Below are 21,083 nucleotides of genomic sequence, written 5' to 3'. Positions count from 1 at the left end.
TGCTGTACAATATATCCTTGTAGCCTTTTTCTGCTTTGTTATATTCATTCGTTTTATTTTTTGATTCCACATATCTGTTATATTAGTGTTAGTCATTCTCTATCTGACTTAATTTCACTAAGCACAATACCCTCCAGGTCCATCCATGTTGCAAATGGCAAAGTTTCATTCTTTTTATGGTTAGGTAATGTTTCATCATGTGTGTGTTTATGTGTGTGTATGCCATATCTTCTTTATCCATTCATCTGTTGATGGACCTTTGGGTGGCTTCTATACCTTAACTGTTGTAAATAATGCTGCTTTGAACATTGGGGTGTATGTATCTTTTCAAATTAGTGTTTTTGTTTTCTTAGGATGTTTCCCAGAAGTGGAATTGATGGATCATGTAATAGTTCTGTTTTTAGTTGGTTTTTGTTTGTTAGTTTTTTGAGGAACCTCTATACTGTTTTTCATTACTGCTCCATCAATTTACATTCCCACTATAAGTGTACAAGTGTTCCCTTTTCTCCAAATCCTCACTAGCATTTGTTACTTATAGCTATGTTGACAGAGGTGAGGTGATATCTCTTTGAGGTTTTGATTTGCATTTCCCTGATGATTAGCAGTATTGAGCATCTCTTCATGGCCATCTGTATATTTTCTTTGGAAAAATGTCTTTTCAGGTCTTCTTCCCATTTTTTAATCAGTTTGGGTTTTTGGGGGGGAGGTTGATACTGAGTTGTATGACCTGTTTCTGTATTTGGGTATTAATCCTTTGTCGGTCAGGTAATTTGCAAATATTTTCTCCCGTTTCCATAGATTATCTTTTCATTTTGTTGATAGTTACCTTCGCTGGGCAAAAGCTTTTAAGTTTGATTAGGTCTCATTTGTTTATTTTTCCTTTTGTTTCCTTTATCTTAGGAGATAGATGCAAAAAATATTGTTCCAGTTTACATCAGTGTTCTGCCTATGTTTTCTTCTAGGAGTTGTATGGTTTCAGGTCTTACATTTAGGTCTTTAATCCATTTTGAGTTTATTTTTGTATGTGGTATGAGAAAAATGTTCTAATTTCATTTTTTTAAGACTAAATTTTTTTTTAATTTTAATTTTTGGCCATGCCTGCAGCATGTGGAAGTTCTGGAATCAGGGATCAAACCTAAGCCACAGCAATGACGATGCCAGATCCTTAATCCACTGAGCCACCAGGGAACTCCCCAATTTTATTCTAATACATGTAGCTGTCCAGTTTTCCTAGCACCACTTATTGAAGAGATTGTCTTTTCTCCATTGTATATTCTTGCCTCCTTTGTTGTGGGCTAACTGACCATAAGTGCATGGGTTTATTTCTGGGCTTTCTTTTGTTCTGTGGATGTGTGAGTCAATACCATGCTGGGTCAATACCACACTGTTGTAATTGTTATAGCTTTCCAGTATAGTCTGAAATCAGGGAGCCTAATATGTTCAGTTTTGCTCTTTTTTCTCAAGGTTGCTTTGGCTATTCAGGGTCTTTTGTGGTTTCGTAAAAATTTTAGGATTATTTCATCTAGTTCTGTGAAAAAATGTCATGGGTATTTTGATAGAGATTGCATTAAATCTGTAGGTTGTTTTGGATAGTGTGGGTATTTTAGCAGTATTAATTCTTCCAATCAGTGAACATAGGATGTGTTTTCATCATATTGTCTTCAGTTTCCTTCATCAATGTTTTATAGTTTTCAGGCTATAGTCTTCATCTCCTTGGTTAAGTTTATTCCTAGGTATTTTATTCTTATGCAGTTTTATTTTCTTTCTTTTTTTTTTTTTTTTTGCTTTTTTAGGGCCCCACCCACAGCATATGGAAGGTTCCCAGGCTAGGGGTTGAATCAGAGCTGCAGCTGCCGCCCTACACCACAGCCACAGCAACACGGGATCCAAGCCACGTCTGCCACCTACACCACAGCTCTTGGCAATGCCAGATCCTTAACCTGCTGAGCGAGGCCAGGGATCAAACCTGCATCCTCATGGATCCTAGTCAGGTTCGTTAACCACTGAGCCATGAAGGGAACTCCCTCTTGTGCAGTTTTAAACAGGATTGTTTCCTTTATCTTTCTTATAGTTCATTATTAGTTTATAGAAAAGCAACAGATTTTTCTGTATTAATCTTGCATCCTGCAACTTTACTTAATCCATTGATTAATTTTAAGAGTTTTTTGGTGAAAACTATAGGGGTATTTTAATGTAGTATCATGTCACATGCAAATACTGACAGTTTTACTTCTCTTTCAATTTGGATGCCTTTTATTTCTTGTCTGATTGTGGTGGCTAGGACTTCCAGTATCATGTGAAATAGAAGTGGTGAGAGTGGGCATTCTTATCTCATTCCTGATTTTAGAGGAAAAGCTTTTAGCTTTTCATCAGAGAGTATGATATTAACTGTGGGTTTGTAGTAAGTAGCTTTTACTGTGTTGAGATAAGAGTTGGGGTGCCAATTTTGATGAGAGTTTTTATCATGAATGGAGGTTGAATTTTGTCAAATGCTTTTTCTGCATCTATTGAGATGATCATGTGGTTTGTTAATGTGTTTTATCACATTGAATGACTTGGAAATATTGAACCATCCTTGTATCCCTGGGGTAAATTCCGTTTGATTATGGTGTATGATCCTTTTTATATATTGTTGAATTAACTTTGACAGTATTTTGTTGATTTTTGCATCTATATTCATCAGAGATACTGGCCTGCAATTTTCTTTTTTTGTAATGTTTTTGTCTGGTTTGAATTTGGTTGGAATGAATTTGGGCATGTTCCCTCCTCTTCAGTTTCTGGATAGTTTGAGAAGAATTGGTATTAGCTCTGGCAAAGTTCCCTTGTGAAGCTGTCCTGTCCTGGGATTCTGTCTGCTTGGAATTTTTGGTTACTAATTAAGGTACACTACTACTGAATGTCTGTTCAAATTGTCTGTTTCTTCCTGATTCACTCTTGGAAGATTGTATGCTTCTAGAAATTTATCCATTTCTTAGGTTGTCCAGTTTGTTGGCATATAACTCGTATTCTCTTAGGATTTTCTTTCATTGTTCTCTTTCATTTCCTATTTTGTTTATTTGGGTTCTCTTTTTCTAGATGAGTTTGGCTAGAGGCTTATCAATTTTTATTTGTCTTCAAAAAATCAGCTCTTGGTTTCATTGATATTTTCCATTGTTTTGGGGGGTGTTCTCTATTTATTTCCTCTGTGATATTTATTACTGCCTTCCTTCTACTGACTTTGGCCTTTGTTCTTTTTATTTCTTCAGGTGGTGGATTAGGTTGTTTGAGATTTTTCTTTTTTTTTGAGGTAGTGCTGTATCTCTGTAAATGTACCTCTTAGAATTGTTTTTCCTCTGGCCCGTAATTTTGGAAAGTTAAGTTTTCATTTTTGTTTTCCTCTCTGATTTCTTCATTGACCCATTTTTTTTGGGGGGGGGGTTGGTTTTTTTGGACCCATCGGTTTTTTAGTAGCATATTATTTAGTCTCCACATATTTTTGTTTCCCACTTTTTTCCTGCAGTTGATTTTTGGTTTTATACTGTTGTGATCAGAAGAAAAAAAATGCTTGATATAATTTTTGTCCTCTTAAATTTGTGAGACTTGTTGTATGGCCTCACATGTGATCTATCCTGGAGAATGTTCCATGTGCACTTAAAAAGAATGTATATTCTCTTGTTTTTGGGTGGGATATGTTGTAGATATCTATTAAGTCCAGTTGGTCTAGTTTGTTATCTAAGGCCACTATTTCCTATTAATATATTTTGTAATTAAAGTATAGTTGATTTATAGTGTAGTACCAATTTCTGCTGTATAGCAAAGTGACTCAGTCATACATATATATATTTTCCATCATGGTCTGTCCCAGGAGATTGGATATAGTTCCCTGTGCTATGCAGTAGGTCACTGCTGCCTATCCATTCTAAATTTAATAGTTTATATTTACTAACACCCAACTCCCTGTCCATCATATACCTTCCCCCGACTTGACAACCCCAGGTCTATTCTCTATGTCTGTGAGTCTGTTTCTGTTTTATAGATGGGTTCATTGTGCTATATTTTAGAGTCCCGTATATATATGATATCATATGGTATTTGTCTTTTTCCTTCTGACTTAATTCAATTAGTATGATAATCTCTAGTTGCATCCATGTTGTTGCAAATAGCATTATTTCATTTATTATGGCTGAGCAGTGTTCCATTGTGTATATACCATCTTAACCTGCTCATCTTTCAGTGGACATTTAGGTTTTTTTCATGTCTTGGCTATTGTGAACAGTGTTTCTGTGAACATAGGGGTGTGCATATATCTTTTTGAATTATGCTTTTCTCTGGATATATGACCAGAAGTGGGATTGCTGGATCATATGCTAATTTTGTTTTTAGTTTTCAGAGGAGCCTCCGTACTGTTTTCCATAGTGATTGCACAAATTTACACTCCCACAACAGTGTAGGAGAGTTCCCTTTTCTCCACACCCTCTTCAGCATTTGTTATTTATAGACTTATTAATGATGGTAAGAACACTCTTTCCTTATTGATTTTCTGTATGGATGATCTGTCCATTGATTTAAGTGGGGTGTTAATTTCCCTGTTATTATTGTATTGTCAGTTTCTCCATTTGTGTGTGTAAGTATTTGCTTTATATATTTAGGTGCATATATTTTAAGAAGTATCCTCTTCTTGTTTTGATTCCTTTATCATTATATAATGCTCTATTTGTCTTCTATTGTAGACTTTATTTTAAAGTCTATTTTGTCTCACATCATTACTGCTACCCCAGCTTTCTTGTTTCCATTTGCATGGAATAACTTCTTTCAACCACTCACTTTCAATCTGTGTATGTCTTTATCTCTGAAGTGAGTCTGTTGTAAGGAGCATATAAATGGGTCTTGGTTTTTTTGTCTAATTAGCCACTCTGCCTTTTGATTGAAGCAATTCTTTTTTTTTTTTTTTTTTTTGCCACACCCACAGCATGGAAAAGTTCCCAAGCCAGGGACTGAACCTATACCACAGCAGTTACAGTGCTCCTAAGTAACTCCTTTTTGTTTTTTCCCTTGTGATTTGATGCTTTTTCTTTTTTCTTTTCTTTTTTTTTTAGGGCTGCACCTGCGGTATATGGAGGTTCCAAGGCTATGGGTCATATCGGAGCTACAGCTGTCGACTTATGCCATAGCAATGCCAGATCTGAGCCACATCTTCAGCCTATACCACAGCTCATGGCAACGCTGGATCCCAGGCCAGAGATTGAACCCACATCCTCTTGGAAACTAATTAGATTCATTTCTGGTGTGCCACAATAGGAACTCCAGGTGCATTTTTTTTTTAAGTATGTTTGTCTTCCTTTCTGTCTGGTTTTTCTGTAGACTTTTGATTTGTGGTTACCATGGGGTTCATATATGTATACCTATAATTACATCTACTTGTTTTACACTGGTAGTCATTTAAGTTCAAACACATTCTAAAAGATCTATGTTTTTTCCCCTCCTCGTCAACATTTTGTGTTTTTGTGTTATGTCATCCATACATCTTCATGTTTACTCCTTCACTGTTTATTGTAATTATAGTTAATTTTATGGGGTTTTTTTTGTCTTTCAGTCTTAGTACTAGCTTATTTAAATGGTTGATCCACAGTCTTTGCTATATATTTGCCTTTCCTTGTGGATTTTTTTCCTTTCCTACAGATTCTTCCTGTTGTAGCTTTTTCCACTAAGAAGACCCTTTAATGCTTTTATTTTTTATTTATTTATTTATTTTTTTGTCTTTTTGCTATTTCTTGTGCTGCTCCCACGGCATATGGAGGTTCCCAGGCTAGGGGTCGAATCGGAGCTGTAGCCACCAGCCTACGCCAGAGCCACAGCAACGCGGGATCCGAGCTGCGTCTGCAACCTACACCACAGCTCACAGCAATGCCGGATCGTTAACCCACTGAGCAAGGGCAGGGACCGAACCCGCAACCTCATGGTTCCTAGTCGGGTTCGTTAACCACTGCGCCACGACGGGAACTCCCTTTAATGCTTTTAGAATCAGTTTTAGTATTGATGAAATATTTTAGTCTTTGCTTGTCTGAGAAGTTCCTCATCTTTCCTTCAATTCTGAATGATAATCTTGCTGGATAGAGTATCCTAGGTTGTAGCTTTTTCCCTTTTCAGCACTTTAATTGTATCTTGCCACTTCCTCTAGTCTGCAGAGTTTCTACAGAAAAATCAGCTGATAACCTTATGGGGGTTTCCTTAAATGTTATACTTTCTTTTGCTCTTGCTGCTTTTATAATTCTCTTTTACCATTTTAATTATGATATGTTCTGATATGGGTCTGTTTGGATTCATTTTGTTTGGGACTCTTCGTGCCCTCCCATACCTGGGTATCTGTTTTACTTCAGGTTTGGGTAGTTTTCAGCCATAAATTCATCAAATACATTTTTGACCTCCCCTTTCTCTGAAGGTTGCTGTACTTGACATTGTCTCAGAAATCCCTCAACCTTTTTTTAAAAATTTGTTTTTCTTTTTCCTGTCTGATTGGGTGATTTTCATTATTCTATCTTCCAGATCATTTATATGTTCTTTTGTAGCACCTAGTCTCTGTTAATTCCTTCTAGCTTTTCTTTTTCTTTTCTTTTTTTTAATGGCTGTACTTGTGGCATATTGAAGTTCCTAGGCCAGGAATTCAGTCCAAGTCACAGCTGCAACCTATGCTGTATCCTTTAATCCACTGTGCCACAGCAGGAACTCCCCTTCTATTGTATTTTTTATTTCAGTTATTGTATTCATCAGTTGTGACTGGTTCTTTTTTTTTTTTGTATTTTCTAGTTTATTGTTAAAATTCTCAGTGTATTCATCTGTTCTTTTTTTCTAATTTAGTTGGTATTCTTATTACTAATGCTTTGAACTCTTTATCTGGTAAATTATTTTCCTCTATTTTGTTAGGTTTTTTTCCTTGGTCTTTCATTTGAACATCTGAGAACATTCCTATCTTATTTTGTTTAGCTTTCTCTAGCTCTATTAAATTAGGCGATACAGTTACCTGTGCCCATTTTGAAGGAGTGTCCCTTTGTGGGAATGTCCCTTTTCAGTCTGGGTGTCCAGCGGCTTTGATGAGAGAGCTGGATCCCATTTGGGCAGGAGTCCTGTCTTTCCCTAGGGTGTACTAGCAGCTATCACCCCCGTGGGAGGTGGGATTGGTGATGGATGGGTGACGCCATAGCCATTTGTGATCCAATACCTATCTGCTCAGTGGTCAACATCCTATTGGAGGCAGGGTTCAGGTCCCAAGTTGCTGGAGCAGAAGCCCTAAGAGTCAGGTCCCAGCTGGTTCTTTTCCCTCTATTGTGAGCTTTCACCTCTCCCAGAATTGGCACCTTTGCCCCGGAGGGGAGCAGTGCTGGAGTAGGAAGGGCCAGAGTGGGTTCCTAGTGTGGCCCAGGGCATGCATTGGGGTGGTCCTAGCATTGGTCATAGGTCCAGACTGCTCCCTATCTGTTGCCCCTGTGACTGCCAGTATCTGCTCTTGCCCTGTTCAGGGGCTGTGCTGGGTCTGAGACAGCTCCACCCCCTACTGCTCCACAATTTCCTCAGCCACAGCAGCCTTCCCCTTGGGTGGAGCTGTGTTGGAGAGGGCTGAAGTGGGGCTTTGGCTTGGGCTGGACCAGTCACAGAAACCAGCCAGGATCCCAGGCAGTTCAGTGTCTTTCCTTTACCTTGTTGGGGAGTAAGCAAGCATGTACACACTCTTCACAAGCAGAGTCTAGATTTCCTACAGTCCTGCTGTTGGCCAGGGCAGTTTTCTAGCCAGCTAAGGAGACTCATCTTCCCAGTGTCAGACTACAGAACTGGGGCTCCTGATAGGTGTTTCAAACCACCCACTCCCCAGGGTGAATCTTCAAGTCTTAATCCCCCTCCTTTTCTGTTTCTCCTCTGTCAGGCACAAGACCTGACCTCATTGTTTTTCTTCCCTCCCTACCCAATTCCATGTGGATCTCTCCTACCGCCTTGATCATATAAGAGCTTTTGTGCCAGACTTCAGTTTGTTTTCAATGAGAATTGCTGCACGTGTAGGTGATTTTTTGATGTGCTCATGGGGGGAGGTACCTCCATGACCATCTTGATCTTCCTCTGGCTGTGCATTTATTGCTATAGCTGTGGTACCTAGTAGGTGCCTAATAAGTATTTGCTGATAGAATAAATTAGAGGATCACACCACATCCTGTTATTTCTATAAATGGAGAGGCCTTGTAGAACATTTAGGAGAGTTGCATTTTAAACTATGATACTAAATTCTTGTTCGTTACGGGAATTTGATTCATGGTGTAGGAGGAAGAACCTCAGTTTCATTGTCTAGCAGGAAAAATAATGCCTACTTTTTAGGATTGTTGTAAGAATTAGAAAAAGCATCTACCAACTACAGGACGTAATAGACACTCAGAATATGAGTCTTACTTCCCATCGGAAAACATTTTGAAAATCAAATCTATAGGAAGTATGTTCATTTCAAAAGATAAAAAGCAGTACAGGCCAGTTGTTTTTCTTCTCATTTATCACCTTTCTAGAAATCTCCACTTCTTTCTGTCTCTATTTTCTCATATTCAGCCTCATCTCATATAAGCTCTTATCTCATGATAGAGCTTTGAGTAAGGCAGTATCTCATTTTTAACAATGAAAAGTACTAGAGTTGTGATGATAGCTTGATCATTTTGATAATCTCTTCCACCAGTTTGTTCAAAGATAAGATTTACATATCTTTATTTTTAAGGAGGTTGGTGGGACCAGCTTTTCTTTTTAATAGCTTTATTGAAATATCACATACCATACCATCCATTTAAAGTTCAATCCAGTTGTTTTTAGTATATTCACAGAATAATGCAGCCATCACCATAGGCACTTACAGGACATTTTCATCACCCCAGAGAGAAACCCTGTACCCATCAGTTACTCCCTTCCTCAGCCTTAGGCATCAGTAATCTCCTTTCTGTCTCTAACGATATGCTATTATAGGCACTTCACAGAAATGGAATCATATAATATGTGACATGTTCCATTTACCATAACGTTTTAAAGGCTTATCCATTTTGTGGGATCTCTCAGTACATCATTCCTTTTTTATAGCTGAATAGTATTCCATTGTGTGGATTTACCACATTTTGTTCACCTGCTTATCAGTTGATGTACATTTGAGTTCTTTCCATTTTTGGCAGTTATGAATAATGCTGCTGTGACAATCATGTACAGGTTTTTTTGTGGTTGTGTGTTTTCATTTCTCTTGTGAATATACCTAAGAGTGGAAATGCTAGGTCACATAGTAGCTCTTTGTTTAACCGTAAGAGGAACTACCAGACCATTTTCTAAGTGGCTGTTGCGATTTTACTCTCTCACCAGCCATGTGTTCGTAATATTAGAGTTCCAATTTTTTGTGACCTCACCAACATTGTTATTAACTGTTGGTGGGGTGGGGGGAGCTTTTTTGTTTCATTTTGTTTTTAATAGTAGTAGCCTGAAAAGCAGTGTGAAAGATGGTTGGAAGTTAGAATACCTACTGTGTGTTAGACAGTAGAGCAGGCATTCTTTTATTTCTTTTTCTGATCTTTCCCATAACCATGCAGGGTCAGTGTTAACTATTGGCTATTTTACAGATGTATAAACTGAAAAGAGGCACGATTTTCCCTAAGCAACAGAACTAGCATATTTTGAAGTTAAAATTTGAACTTGGATCTTTCTGGCTTCAAAAACTTAGAGTCCTTTCACACGCCTCTGTGGGTTTAGGAGGAATAGACTGAATCTGAGGCAGATTATCTGAATTTGATAGACAGGGAAAGATGTAAAAGAGAGAAATGGAACATTTCAAGGTGACAGTGAAATTAGAGACTGGAAGATGATGCAAATAAAATTCAGATGAAGTGAAGAATATTCTTTCTTCCTTCCTCCTCTCTTCCTGCCTGGTGGTTAGGGAAGATAGTGAGTTCTCTTTGAACATTTAAAATGACATTTTTACAATCACTGAGGTAGGGTTGTTTGGTTGGCAGGTGGAAGCATGTGTGTAGTCATCTCGGAAGTTTGAAAAGTCACACAGCTCACAGTGTCCTAGTTGAGGGACTACATAGGGTATTCAAAAGTGGACAGCTTTAGTCTGAGGAGCCAGAGTTTGAAAAAGAATAAAAAGGACCAAGGGCAGAGTCTTGGGGAGGTCTCATGTCAAAGGGAAAAGGGAGGAGAGATGGAAGAGCAAAGGGGCCAAGAGCTATTAGAATTAGTTAGAGAAGGTCACAGCAACAAAATGTGGCTTGGGGGAAATGGTGCTATGGAATCAAAAGGAGAGGGTTTCGGGAAGTGAAAGTTGGTCACCATGTCAAATACTATGGTGTGATCAGAGAGATGACCGACAGTGGACCTTTAATTGTGGCGGTCAAGAGGCCTTTGGTGCCTGGAGGAGAGCTATTTTGGATGGGAACCAGATTTTATTTTATTTTTATGTATTTATTTCTATTATAGTTGATTTACAGTGTGGTGTCAATTTCTGCTCTACAGCATAGTGACCCATTCATATATATCCATTCTTTTTCTCATACACTATCTTCCATCATGTACTACCGCAAGAGATTTGATATATCCCCTATGATGTAAGGTAGGACCTCACTGCTTACTCATTCTAAATGTAGTAGTTCGCATCTACTAACCCCAAACTCCCCATCCATCCCACTTCCTCCCCCAACCCTCCGACAACCACAAGTGTGCTCTCCATGTCCATGATCTGTTCCTGTTTTGTGGATAGAATTGTTTGTACCATATTTTAGATTCTACATATAAGTGATATCATATGGAATTTGTCTTTCTCTTTCTGTCTGTCTTAGTATGAGAATCTCTAGTTGCATCCATGTTGCTGCAAATGGCATTATTTTGTTCTTTTTATGGCTGAATAGTATTCTATTTTGTATATCTACCACATCTTCTTAATCCATTCAATTGTCAATAAACATTTAGGTGGTCGTTTCCATGTCTTGGCTATTTTGAATTAGTGCTGCATTGAACATAGGGGTGCATGTATCTTTTTGAACAAAAGTTTTGTCCAAATATATGCCCAGGAGTGGGATTGATGGGTCATATGGTAGTTGCTCTTTTTTTTTTTTTTTTTTGGTCTTTTTAGGACTGGGGTTGAATCAGAGCTGTAGCTGTTGGCCTACGTCACAGCCACAGCAAGGCCAGATCAGAGCTGCGTCTCTGACCTGCACCACAGCTCACAGCAACACCAGATCCTTAACCCACTGAGGGAGGCCAGGGATCAAACTTTTGTCCTCATGGATACTAGTCAGATTCCTTTCTGCTGAGCCACAATGGGAACTCCTGATCATATGGTAGTTCCATATTTGGTTTTCTGAGGAACCCCGTTTCTATTTTTCATTAGCAGTTGTACCAAGTTACATTCTCACCAACAGTAAAGGAGGGTTCCCTTTTCTCCACACCCTCTCAAGCATTTGTTTTTTGTTGACTTGTTAATGATGGCCACTCTGACCTGTGTGAGGTGGTACCTCATTGTAGTTTTGATTTGCACTTCTCTAGTAATTAGATGTTAAGCATTTTTTTCATGTGCCTACTGGCCAAACATATGTCTTATTTGGAGAAATGTCTCTTTAGGTCTTCTGCCCATTTTTCAACTGGGTTGTTTGTTTTGTTGTTGTTGAGTTGTATTAGCTATTTGTATACTTTGGAGATTAGGCCCTTATCAGTTGTATCATTTGCAAAGATTTTCTCCCATTCTATGAGTTGCCTTTTCATTTTTTTAATGATTTCCTTTGTTGTGCAAAAGCTTTTGAGTTTAACTAGGTCCCATTGGTTTTTGGTTTTATTTTCATTATTCTAGGAGGTGGATCAAACAGGATATTGCTGTGATTTATGAAAAACAGTGTTCTGCCTATTTTCCTCCAGGGGTTTTACAGTATCTGGCCTTACATTTAGGTCTTTAATCCGTTTTGATCCATTAGGTCTTTAATCCATTTTATTTTTGTATATGGTGTTGGAAAATGTTCTGATTTCATTCTTTTTTTTTTCCTGGCTTTTTTTTTTTTTTTTTGGCTTTTTAGGACTGCAACCATGACCTATGGAGGTTCCTAGGCTAGGAGTCAAATTGGAGCTGTAGCCACAACCACAGCAGTGTGGGATCTGAGCCATGTCTGTGACCTACACCACAGCTCATAGCAATGCCAGAACCTTAACCCACTGATTGAGGCCAGGGATTGAACCCATAACCTTGTGGTTACTAGTCAGATTCGTTTCTGCTGCGCCACAAGGGGAACTCCTAATTTCATTCTTTCACATGAACCTGTGCATTTTTCCCAGCACCACTTATTGAAGAGACTGTCTTCCCTCCACTGTACATTCTTGCCTCCTTTGTCATAGATTAGTTGACCATAGGTGCTTGGGTTTATTTCTGGGCTTTCAGTCCTGTTCCATTGAGCTGTCTTTCTGGTTTTATGCCAATACCATACTGTTTTGATGACTAGCTTTGTGGTATAGTCTGAAGTCAGGGAGCCTGATTCCTCCAGTTCCTTTTTCCTTTTTCAATATTGCTTTGGCTACTGGGGGTCTTTTGTGTTTCCATACAAATTTTAAAATATTTTGTTCCAGTTCTGTGAAGAATGTCATTGGTGATTTGATAAGGGTTGCTTTGAATCTGTAGATTTTCTTTGGTAGTATAGTCATTTTGACAATATTGATTCTTCCAATCCAAGAGCATGGTATAACTTGGCATTTGTTTATGTCATATTGGATTTCTTTCATCAGTGTCTTGTAGTTTTCAGAGTACAGGTCTTTTGTCTCTTTGGGTAGGTTTATTCCTAGGTATTTTATTCTTTTTGATAAAAGAATGAAATGATGGTAAATGGGATGGTTTCTCTAATTTCTCTTTCTGATCTTTCACTGTTAGTATATAGAACTGCAATAGATTCCTGTTTGTTAATTTTATATCCTGCAGCTTTACAGAATTCATTGATGAGCTCTAACAGTTTCCTGATAGTATGTTAGGATTTTCTAGGTATAGTATCATGTCATCTGCAAATAGTGATAGCTTTACTTCTTCTTTTCCAATTTGGATTCCTTTTATTTTTCTTCTTTGACTGCCATGGCTAGGACTTCCAAAACTATGTTGAATAACAGTGGTGAAAGTGAACATCCTTGTCTTGTTCCTGATCTTAGTGGAAATGCTTCCAGTTTTTCACCATTGAGAATGATGTTAGCTGTGGGTTTGTTGTATATGGCTTTTATTATGTTGAGGTAGTTTCCCTCCATGCCCACTTTCTGGAGAGTTTTTATCAGAAATGGGTGTTAAATTTTGTCAGAAGTTTTTTCTGTATCTCTTGAGATGATCATATGGTTTTTATTTTTTAGTTTGTTGAAACAGTGTATGATGCTGACTTGCATCCCTGGAATGAATCCCACTTGATCATTCTTTCTTTTATGTTACCCAGTTGTGTAAAGTTTTTCTTGCTCTATCAGAATCCTAAGGTCTTTTTTCAGCATTCATCAAATTTTCTGTGTGAAAAATTCTATATGTAGATGGATTTTCAGTGTATTTGTTGTGCAAGTAGGTGAGAAGTGAGTCTCACATCTTACTCCTCTGCCATCTTCTTGCTGCCCCTGGAACCAGATATTAAAGGGTTGAGCAGGAGTTCCTGTCGTGGCTTAGTGGTTAACGAATCCAACTAGTAACCATGAGGTGCGGGTTCAATCCCTGGCCTTGCTCAGTGGGTTAAGGTTCCGGCGTTGCCCTGAGCTGTGGTGTAGGTTACAGACGTGGCTCAGATCCCGTGTTGCTGTGGCTCTGGCGTAGGCCGGTGGCTACAGCTCCGATTCGACCCCTATTCTGGGAACCTCCATATGCCACGGGAGCAGCCCAAGAAAGCAAAAAAAAAAAAAAGTTGGTTGAGCAGTGAACTTGAGAAGTTGTAGAATATATGTATATTATACATATACAAATATATATACACACATATATATGTTAAGTATAAATATATGTATTTACATATTTATATATATATAAAGTGATGGGTAGAATGAAAGGTGTTTAGTTTGTTTGTTTTGCTTTGTTGTGGTTTATGTTTGTTTATTTAAAAGTAGAGTTGACTTGAGTGTTTATTCTTTCATTCTGTGACTGTGCCAGGTGCTGTGCTGGGCCCTGGGGATGCAGCAATGAGCTGGTTTATAACCTGGGGCAAGGAGGGTGAGAGAGGAGGTGGGTGAGGATGCAGGGTGGCTGGGGGATAACCAAGGAAGTGAGAACCCGGCAAGTGGGAGTGAGCCCTCTGCAGGTTCTCCTTGGAGTGGAGGAAAGAATTTCTTTTCACAGAGAGGAAAGTAATGTCTTAACAGGCAAGTTTAGTGGTGGGGTGAGGGGATGGAGGGTGGTTTTTGGCTGAAAGTCTTCATTTTCTCAGTAAAGAGAAAGGCCAAGTTGTTGGCTGAGAGTAGGGGAGGTAAGTTGGAGGTTAGAGTGGGGATTTAGGATTGTAGTAACATTTGGACCTGAAGAGTAGAAGAGGACAAATAAGTTTGTTAAAGTTTGTTAATCACTGTGATAAGTGGTAATTTCTCTGGTAAACTTCTGACACTCAGTTCTTACCAATCTTAGAATTTTATGTTCTTCTGGAGTGATACTAGGTGATTTTGCTCAATAGTTGTTTATTCTTGATCAAGCTTTCTTTATTTCTTTGTTGTTATTATTGATGTTTTTCTCCTTGGTTAGTCTTCTTGTTTAATTCTATGTATAAAATCAATCAATGTTCAGAGATTTCTCTTTTTAGGGCCACACCCATGGCATATGGAAGTTCCTAGGCTAGGGGTCAAATTAGAGCTGCAGCTGCCAGCCTACACCACAGCCACAGCAACACAGGATCTGAGCCACATCTATGACCTACACCACAGCTCACGGCAATGCCGGATCCTTAACCTACTGAGCAAGGCCAGGGATTGAACCCACATCCTCAGGGATGCTAGTCAGGCTCATTACTGAGCCACAGTGGGAACCCCCAGAGATATATTCTTGATGTTTATCTTATTTTGGCTACATATGTCTTGAAATATGAATTTATATGTTATTGCTGAGAATATTTCTGTGCTAGTGGAACTGTGAAAGAACTAAGAGAAACATTTTTAGTGATAAATCTGAGATTCTTAAATTTAAAATTCAGTAGCTTATGTCTGATTCAGCTTTCAGATGATTCTTTTGAAAATTCAAACAAAACACCTAGAAAACCTAAAGAAGTGCAGAAGAAAGATACAGTGCCATGGTGGATAACTGAAGATGAATTTGATGATGGTGGTAAATATTGCTGATCTTTAATTTTTAAATTATTTGACCACAAGGGGGCAGTCAAGATTTAATTCTGAATTTTTTCTTACTCTGCTATAAGGAAAGTAATACTAACAGTGTGAACTTTTGAGGTTTGAATTGATTTTCATTTTACTTAACCATATTTTATATTTCTTATATAATTGAGAATCTGTGGTTCTATATTTATCAGATTGCTTTACATTGTGATAACATTAACTCAAATTATGATGGTGAATAATTCAGATGTATTTACATATTATCATGTTTAATGGTACATTGATTTAAGGTGATTTACTAAAATATTCTCACAAAAAATATTAATATCTTTACATTGGAAAGGTTTTAACAAGTCTATAGATTTTGGTATCCCTTTCTGTTAAATAACAGTAGAAAAAAAATAATGTTTTGCCTTAATGATAACTCATTATCGATCCTGTCTAGCACATGTGTATACCTTTCCCAGAACTATTCCTGGTCACGTCTTTACAAATGGGAAATTGCTCTCTTGAACATTTTCTTTAGTTTACCTACTATAATATGAACATTACCATATCAGTAAGAGGACCCCCAGACTATCTCTATTAAGTACCTGTATTTGCCCTATTTGTGGATCAGTAAGCACCATGTAATGAACTGATTTCTATCTCTTCTTTTTACTAGTACTCCCTGACCCTCAACAGTAAATAATAAATATTTAACAAGCAAATGTTATAGTAAATTTGATAGTCACTTCTTTTTTTTCTTAACACTGTACAATAAGTAGTTGTCTAGTTGAAAAATTGTTTTTTTCATAAATCCATAAACCACGCAAAAGTTTGCATAGGAAGAATTCCTTTTTAGAATCTTTCCCCCTATTGTGCTTGAAAACAATGTTATATGACTAAGTGCTATTGAAATAGTTGCCAAAGATTTAAGACTTAATTAGCGTTAAAATATCTTTCCTAGAAAGTAATGAATGAGAGGTAGAATATGCAAACTCACCCTAAAGGGAAAGGATGGGTTCTAAACCAACACTTATATAATATAACCTGACTAAAGATACTAAAATATTTTTAAAAGAATGTATCAATCAGAGTGGATTTGATTAGTAAAAGATGCAAATGATACTTAAGAAGGAAACTTTGACAATGTCCATTAAAACACAGGGGAGAAGTTTTTCTGCCCAGGGGCATAACCTAGTCCCTGGTTTAATCACAGGCATTTATTGAGATCATGTTATATTTTGAGTACTAGGCACTGGTATGCAAAGATAAAATATGATTTCTGCCATCAAAGTATAGACGCTTCTAAGGGAGAATTGAACACCCTTTTTTTTTTTTGTCTTTTTGTCCTTTGTTGTTGTTGTTGCTGTTTCTTGGGCTGCTCCCGCAGCATATGGAGGTTCCCAGGCTAGGGGTCCAATCGGAGCTGTAGCCACCGGCCTACGCCAGAGCCACAGCAACGCGGGATCCGAGCCGCGTCTGCAACCTACACCACAGCTCACGGCAACGCCGGATCATTAACCCACTGAGCAAGGGCAGGGACAGAACCCGCAACCTCATGGTTCCTAGTCGGATTCGTTAACCACTGCGCCACGACGGGAACTCCTGAACACCCTTTTTTGAGGAGAGAAGTGCATTCCCAATCTTAGATGCCATTTAAACATCAACATGGAGCTATTTCACATTTTCTTTCAGTTGCCATAAGGATAAAATATTCTGCGTGAAAGGTGAAACTATCTAATTTTCTTACTGGTTATTCTCTTCTTTATAAATAACTAAGTCTGATCTTGGTTTCCATTGTATTAGTCAGAAGGTTAGAGGCTGTGGCTCAGAGCCCTGGCCCAGCTTCAGAATTGGGGTTAGACCCTGGGCAGACGCCATGTTGGCACCCCGACCTTGGGTGGTGTTTTCACGTGAGGTACCTGCAGAAATGTCTCCTGGTTTTCTCCAGCTGTGTGGAAGTTATGAGCTCCATTAAAACCATTATTCACACAGAGCTGTAAAATAATTTGGACTAATTAGAAAATTGAAGTTAGAATTTATAACTTCTTAATAAGGCTTCCTTCTAAGCAAATTGTTACTTTTCTAATCTTTATATCTCACAATGTAGTTATTTACTTTTTGCATATATCGGTTTTTTAAAACATACTGTTAGGGTTAAAGAGAGTTTGATACTGTTTAACTTTTCCAGTGTTTTCTAGTGTTTTTAGAATGAAGAACAAAATCTTAACCCCTGACCTGTGAAGGCAAGTGTGGTCTGACCATTGACTCCTGCCCTGGATTATTTCCTCCCAGACCACCCTCCCTCTCTAGCCCCAGTCACTGGGTTTTTTGCATCTTCAAAAAGGACATGGTGGTTCAATCCCTGGCCTCACTGAGTGGGTTAAGGATCCGTTGCCATGAGCTGTGGTGTAGGTCACAGACACAGCTCAGATAGGTGTTGGTGTGGTGTAGGCTGACGGCTGCAGCTCTGATTCGACCCCTTGTCTAGGAACCTCCATATGCCATGGATTCGGACCTAAATAAATAAATAAATAAATAAATAAAAGGACATGGCCTATCTCTGCCTTGGACCTTCTTGTTCCCCAGCCTGGGGTTGTCTCCCTTCTTTCCTTCACATAAAGCAGAAGATACTCCTTAAAGTAGCATCGATATACAATATTAAATAATTAAATACTTGTGCTTCAAAATAATTTTTAAAAATCTTGTCTCATTATGCAAATTTTTGAAATATTCCATTTAATAAAGTGCACTGCTATCAAATAGAATTGTAATTTTTCTTTTGTACATTTTTGGTCTGATGGATTTTTATTTAATAGACCAGATTTATTTTGTGTCTACTGTCTACTGGTATACTAGTATAAAAGTATAACTAGTATAAACTAGTATAACAGTAGTACTGTATTGGTGCAGTGGTCAAAACACTTGTTTTTAAATATCCATGCTATACCTAACTACATTAAATATCTATAAATATCCAACTATATTAAATCTCCTCCCTAGGACTGCTGGGAACAAATGTAAGCTATTTGAAAACAAAGAAGACCCCTCAGCCTGTTATGGAAATTGAAGAGGAGTCTGCTGAAAGGATTCAGTTTCTTAAAAGCAGTGGAACCTCTGTCCTAAGTATTGACAGCTTAGAAGCCAATGGTAAGAAATGTGAGGGGTGTGATTGGACAGTTTATTATTCTTGTAATCAGAATTTGTAGAATATTAATTCATAACTATCTTGGAGCCTCCTTTCCTGAAGTATGTAAACAGATTTAGTATCTTGGAGGAGCCTTATATCCTTCTGTATTATTATGAATATAAAGCTATATTTGGTGAGTAAAATAAAATATGTAAAGTAAAATATGATTTAAATTTTTTTAAGTTTTATACAATGCCAGTAAATACATCATTGACATTAATTTTGCCAACATTTTTTATGTTAATAGACTATATTTGTGCTTTCCATTTAGAGATAGTTTCAGAGCTCAATCATAGTGTTCTTGGATTGGGATTGGACACATTAGAAGAACAAGAGGAAAAAGAGCAGTTTTTTGCCAGGCTTGAGAAAGGCTTAACATCTTCCATTGATTATTCAAGATTAAATAAGGAATTGGATTCCAATGACTCCATACATTTTAAAGCTTTACATAGGTAATGTAAATATAATATAAACTAATCATTAAATGACTTGTGTCTTTATTTTTGAAAGGCTGGTATATGCATGGGCTTAAGTGGGTAAATATTATACTGGCAAAAGTTAAACCTTATCTTTAATTCTGTTTCCTGTTCATTATTTTGGTCAAGGGTGGGTGTGTGTGTGTGTAGAATGAGCATATGTGTATGGCCTTTGTGATATGGATTTGATTCTCTAGGTATCTGAAATTGCACATGAGATGCTTTTGAGACTAATAACACATTCAAATAGACATAACTAGGAAGATAATTTATTAAGCGACTGTCTACAGATAACAAATAAGAGAAGCCAAGTAGCTATCATAAACTCAGGGAAAATAGAAACAGAAAGGGAAGGAGGAACCAAGGAGCCAAGACAGATTTGGTTCCTGTCCTACTGTTGTATTTGTTTGACCCTCATGATTACCAGGAAACCTCATTTATGCTGGAAATCCTGTGACTTGAGCTGGTGCTCTGTAAATGCAGTAGACCTTTGGCATTCTCAAGGCTTTTGTGAAACCTGATGTCTTTAATTGCCTCAGTTTCAGTTTTATATCTAGGTTTTAAAGTTATAAATGAAAGTCAGATTACAATGTTAAGATTGTAAGAACACCAAACTGTAATTAAATTAAGGGTCGGGAGAATGCTAGCCTCTGCTCATTAGAGTGTCTGATCTCCTCAAGATGCCTAGTTTCTTATAGAGAGTGGACAGAGCCGTGACTGTCATGGACAGTGTGTGGTGTGAGATTTGTACCCTACTTTCAAGCTAACAGTGTGTCAGCCTGCCAGATTTATGGATGCTGACAATAGACAAGATTCCTGGGTCAGAAACAAAAGGACTCATTTCTCATCATAAAAGCAGAACTCGAGTGTCATGTTTATTTGCCTCAGGTTCCCCAGGGCAACCCAGAGGGTCCATGATGGCTGACTGCCCATGTAGTGGGTTGCTTTACAGGAGATGATCACTGAGCTTGGGGAATCCATTGCCTGTACAAGTGGAAACAAGCTGGCTTTGGGGGCAGAAGCATTACCTCATACTCAGGGATTGCTCATGTCACTGCAGACACTAAGAAACGGCTGAGGAAGGAGAGGTCTGGGCCATGGGTTCTCTGCATAGCCAGCAAGAACACACAGGGACACTCAGGGCCCAGGGTGAATGCCTGTCCTAACAGTGACAACACAGATTAAACATACCCAGGCTTGTTTGACACAGTTTTTGCCTCTTTGGAATACTTCTTAACTTTTTCTTATCTCTTAATAGTCTTAACTAATCTTTCCACTCTGGAACAGACTGGTCAGAGTGCAACATAGTACAGAATATGCAACATTAGGTGTTTGCTGTTGTTACGGTTTCTTGGATCTGCTAATAATCTCACTGGAGACAAGAGTAGGTAGACTGAAAAAGGTAGGACTGACTCCTTGGTTTGAAAGAAGGCAGTGTATCAGTTAGTATACCCAATATCAATAAAACTAGCTCAGGCTCTGTTGCCACCTTGCTGAGTGTTTACTGGTTTAAGGCTGTCCTTCAGCTTCCATTTCAGGGTGAAATTTCTTACCAGCATATAAATGCTGACTGGCAGCTTTTCTGGCCTCCCCTAGACTTTACTGGTTCTCAGAGCTTGTGGTCAGTTCCTATCTTTAGCATAGAAAGGGTCTCTGGACCCTGTGACATATAATTGCACACATTTATGTATAAAATTATGTATATTTGTATTAAAAGTTAAGAAATACAGCATTTTCCCCTTTGTATTACTTTGGCAGCTACTATTAGTGTTAGGCTTTGAAGATACTTTATTTTCAAAACATTTCCCTCATAGCTTCCAAGTTTTTAACTTTTGCTAGAACAGGAGAACTTGAGAAGAAATATGTAATGTTAGAGATTTTTTAAAAATATACACAAAAATTGCATGGAAATATATAATTAACATGGTAAATCCTTTTCTAGTAATCAAGCTCTCATGGAACTAACCGAAGATATGCATGGGAGTGAAACAAAACATGAAGAATTAGCAGGTAATGTCACTGGTTTTAAAATTTACACTATTTGAAAAGAAAATATGAGCTTTTAATAATAACATTGATATGAGAAAAATAATTAAAACGAAAATCATATTATCTTGGAAAGAGCTTGAACAGGTAGAGTGAGTTGCCTG

The 21,083-nt window shown here is 37.9% G+C and overlaps 1 protein-coding gene across 3 annotated transcripts in view; it reads left to right on the top strand.

Moving 5' to 3' along the window:
- Nucleotides 1-21,083, top strand: part of CEP162 (centrosomal protein 162) — a 108,969-nt gene that overhangs the window by 2,926 nt on the left and 84,960 nt on the right. For all 3 annotated transcript variants that reach the window (XM_047760495.1, XM_047760476.1, XM_047760485.1), the window contains exons 3-6: nt 15,163-15,274; nt 18,271-18,417; nt 18,729-18,909; nt 20,876-20,943. In XM_047760495.1, coding sequence (XP_047616451.1) covers nt 15,163-15,274; nt 18,271-18,417; nt 18,729-18,909; nt 20,876-20,943 — 508 coding nt within the window. The remainder of the gene's footprint in view (nt 1-15,162; nt 15,275-18,270; nt 18,418-18,728; nt 18,910-20,875; nt 20,944-21,083) is intronic.

This window comes from Phacochoerus africanus, chromosome 2 (assembly GCF_016906955.1).
Source record: "Phacochoerus africanus isolate WHEZ1 chromosome 2, ROS_Pafr_v1, whole genome shotgun sequence".
Lineage (NCBI taxonomy): Eukaryota > Metazoa > Chordata > Mammalia > Artiodactyla > Suidae > Phacochoerus > Phacochoerus africanus.
The sequence above is the reverse complement of the archived record's forward strand: the minus strand, read 5'-3'. Positions and strand labels throughout refer to the sequence as shown.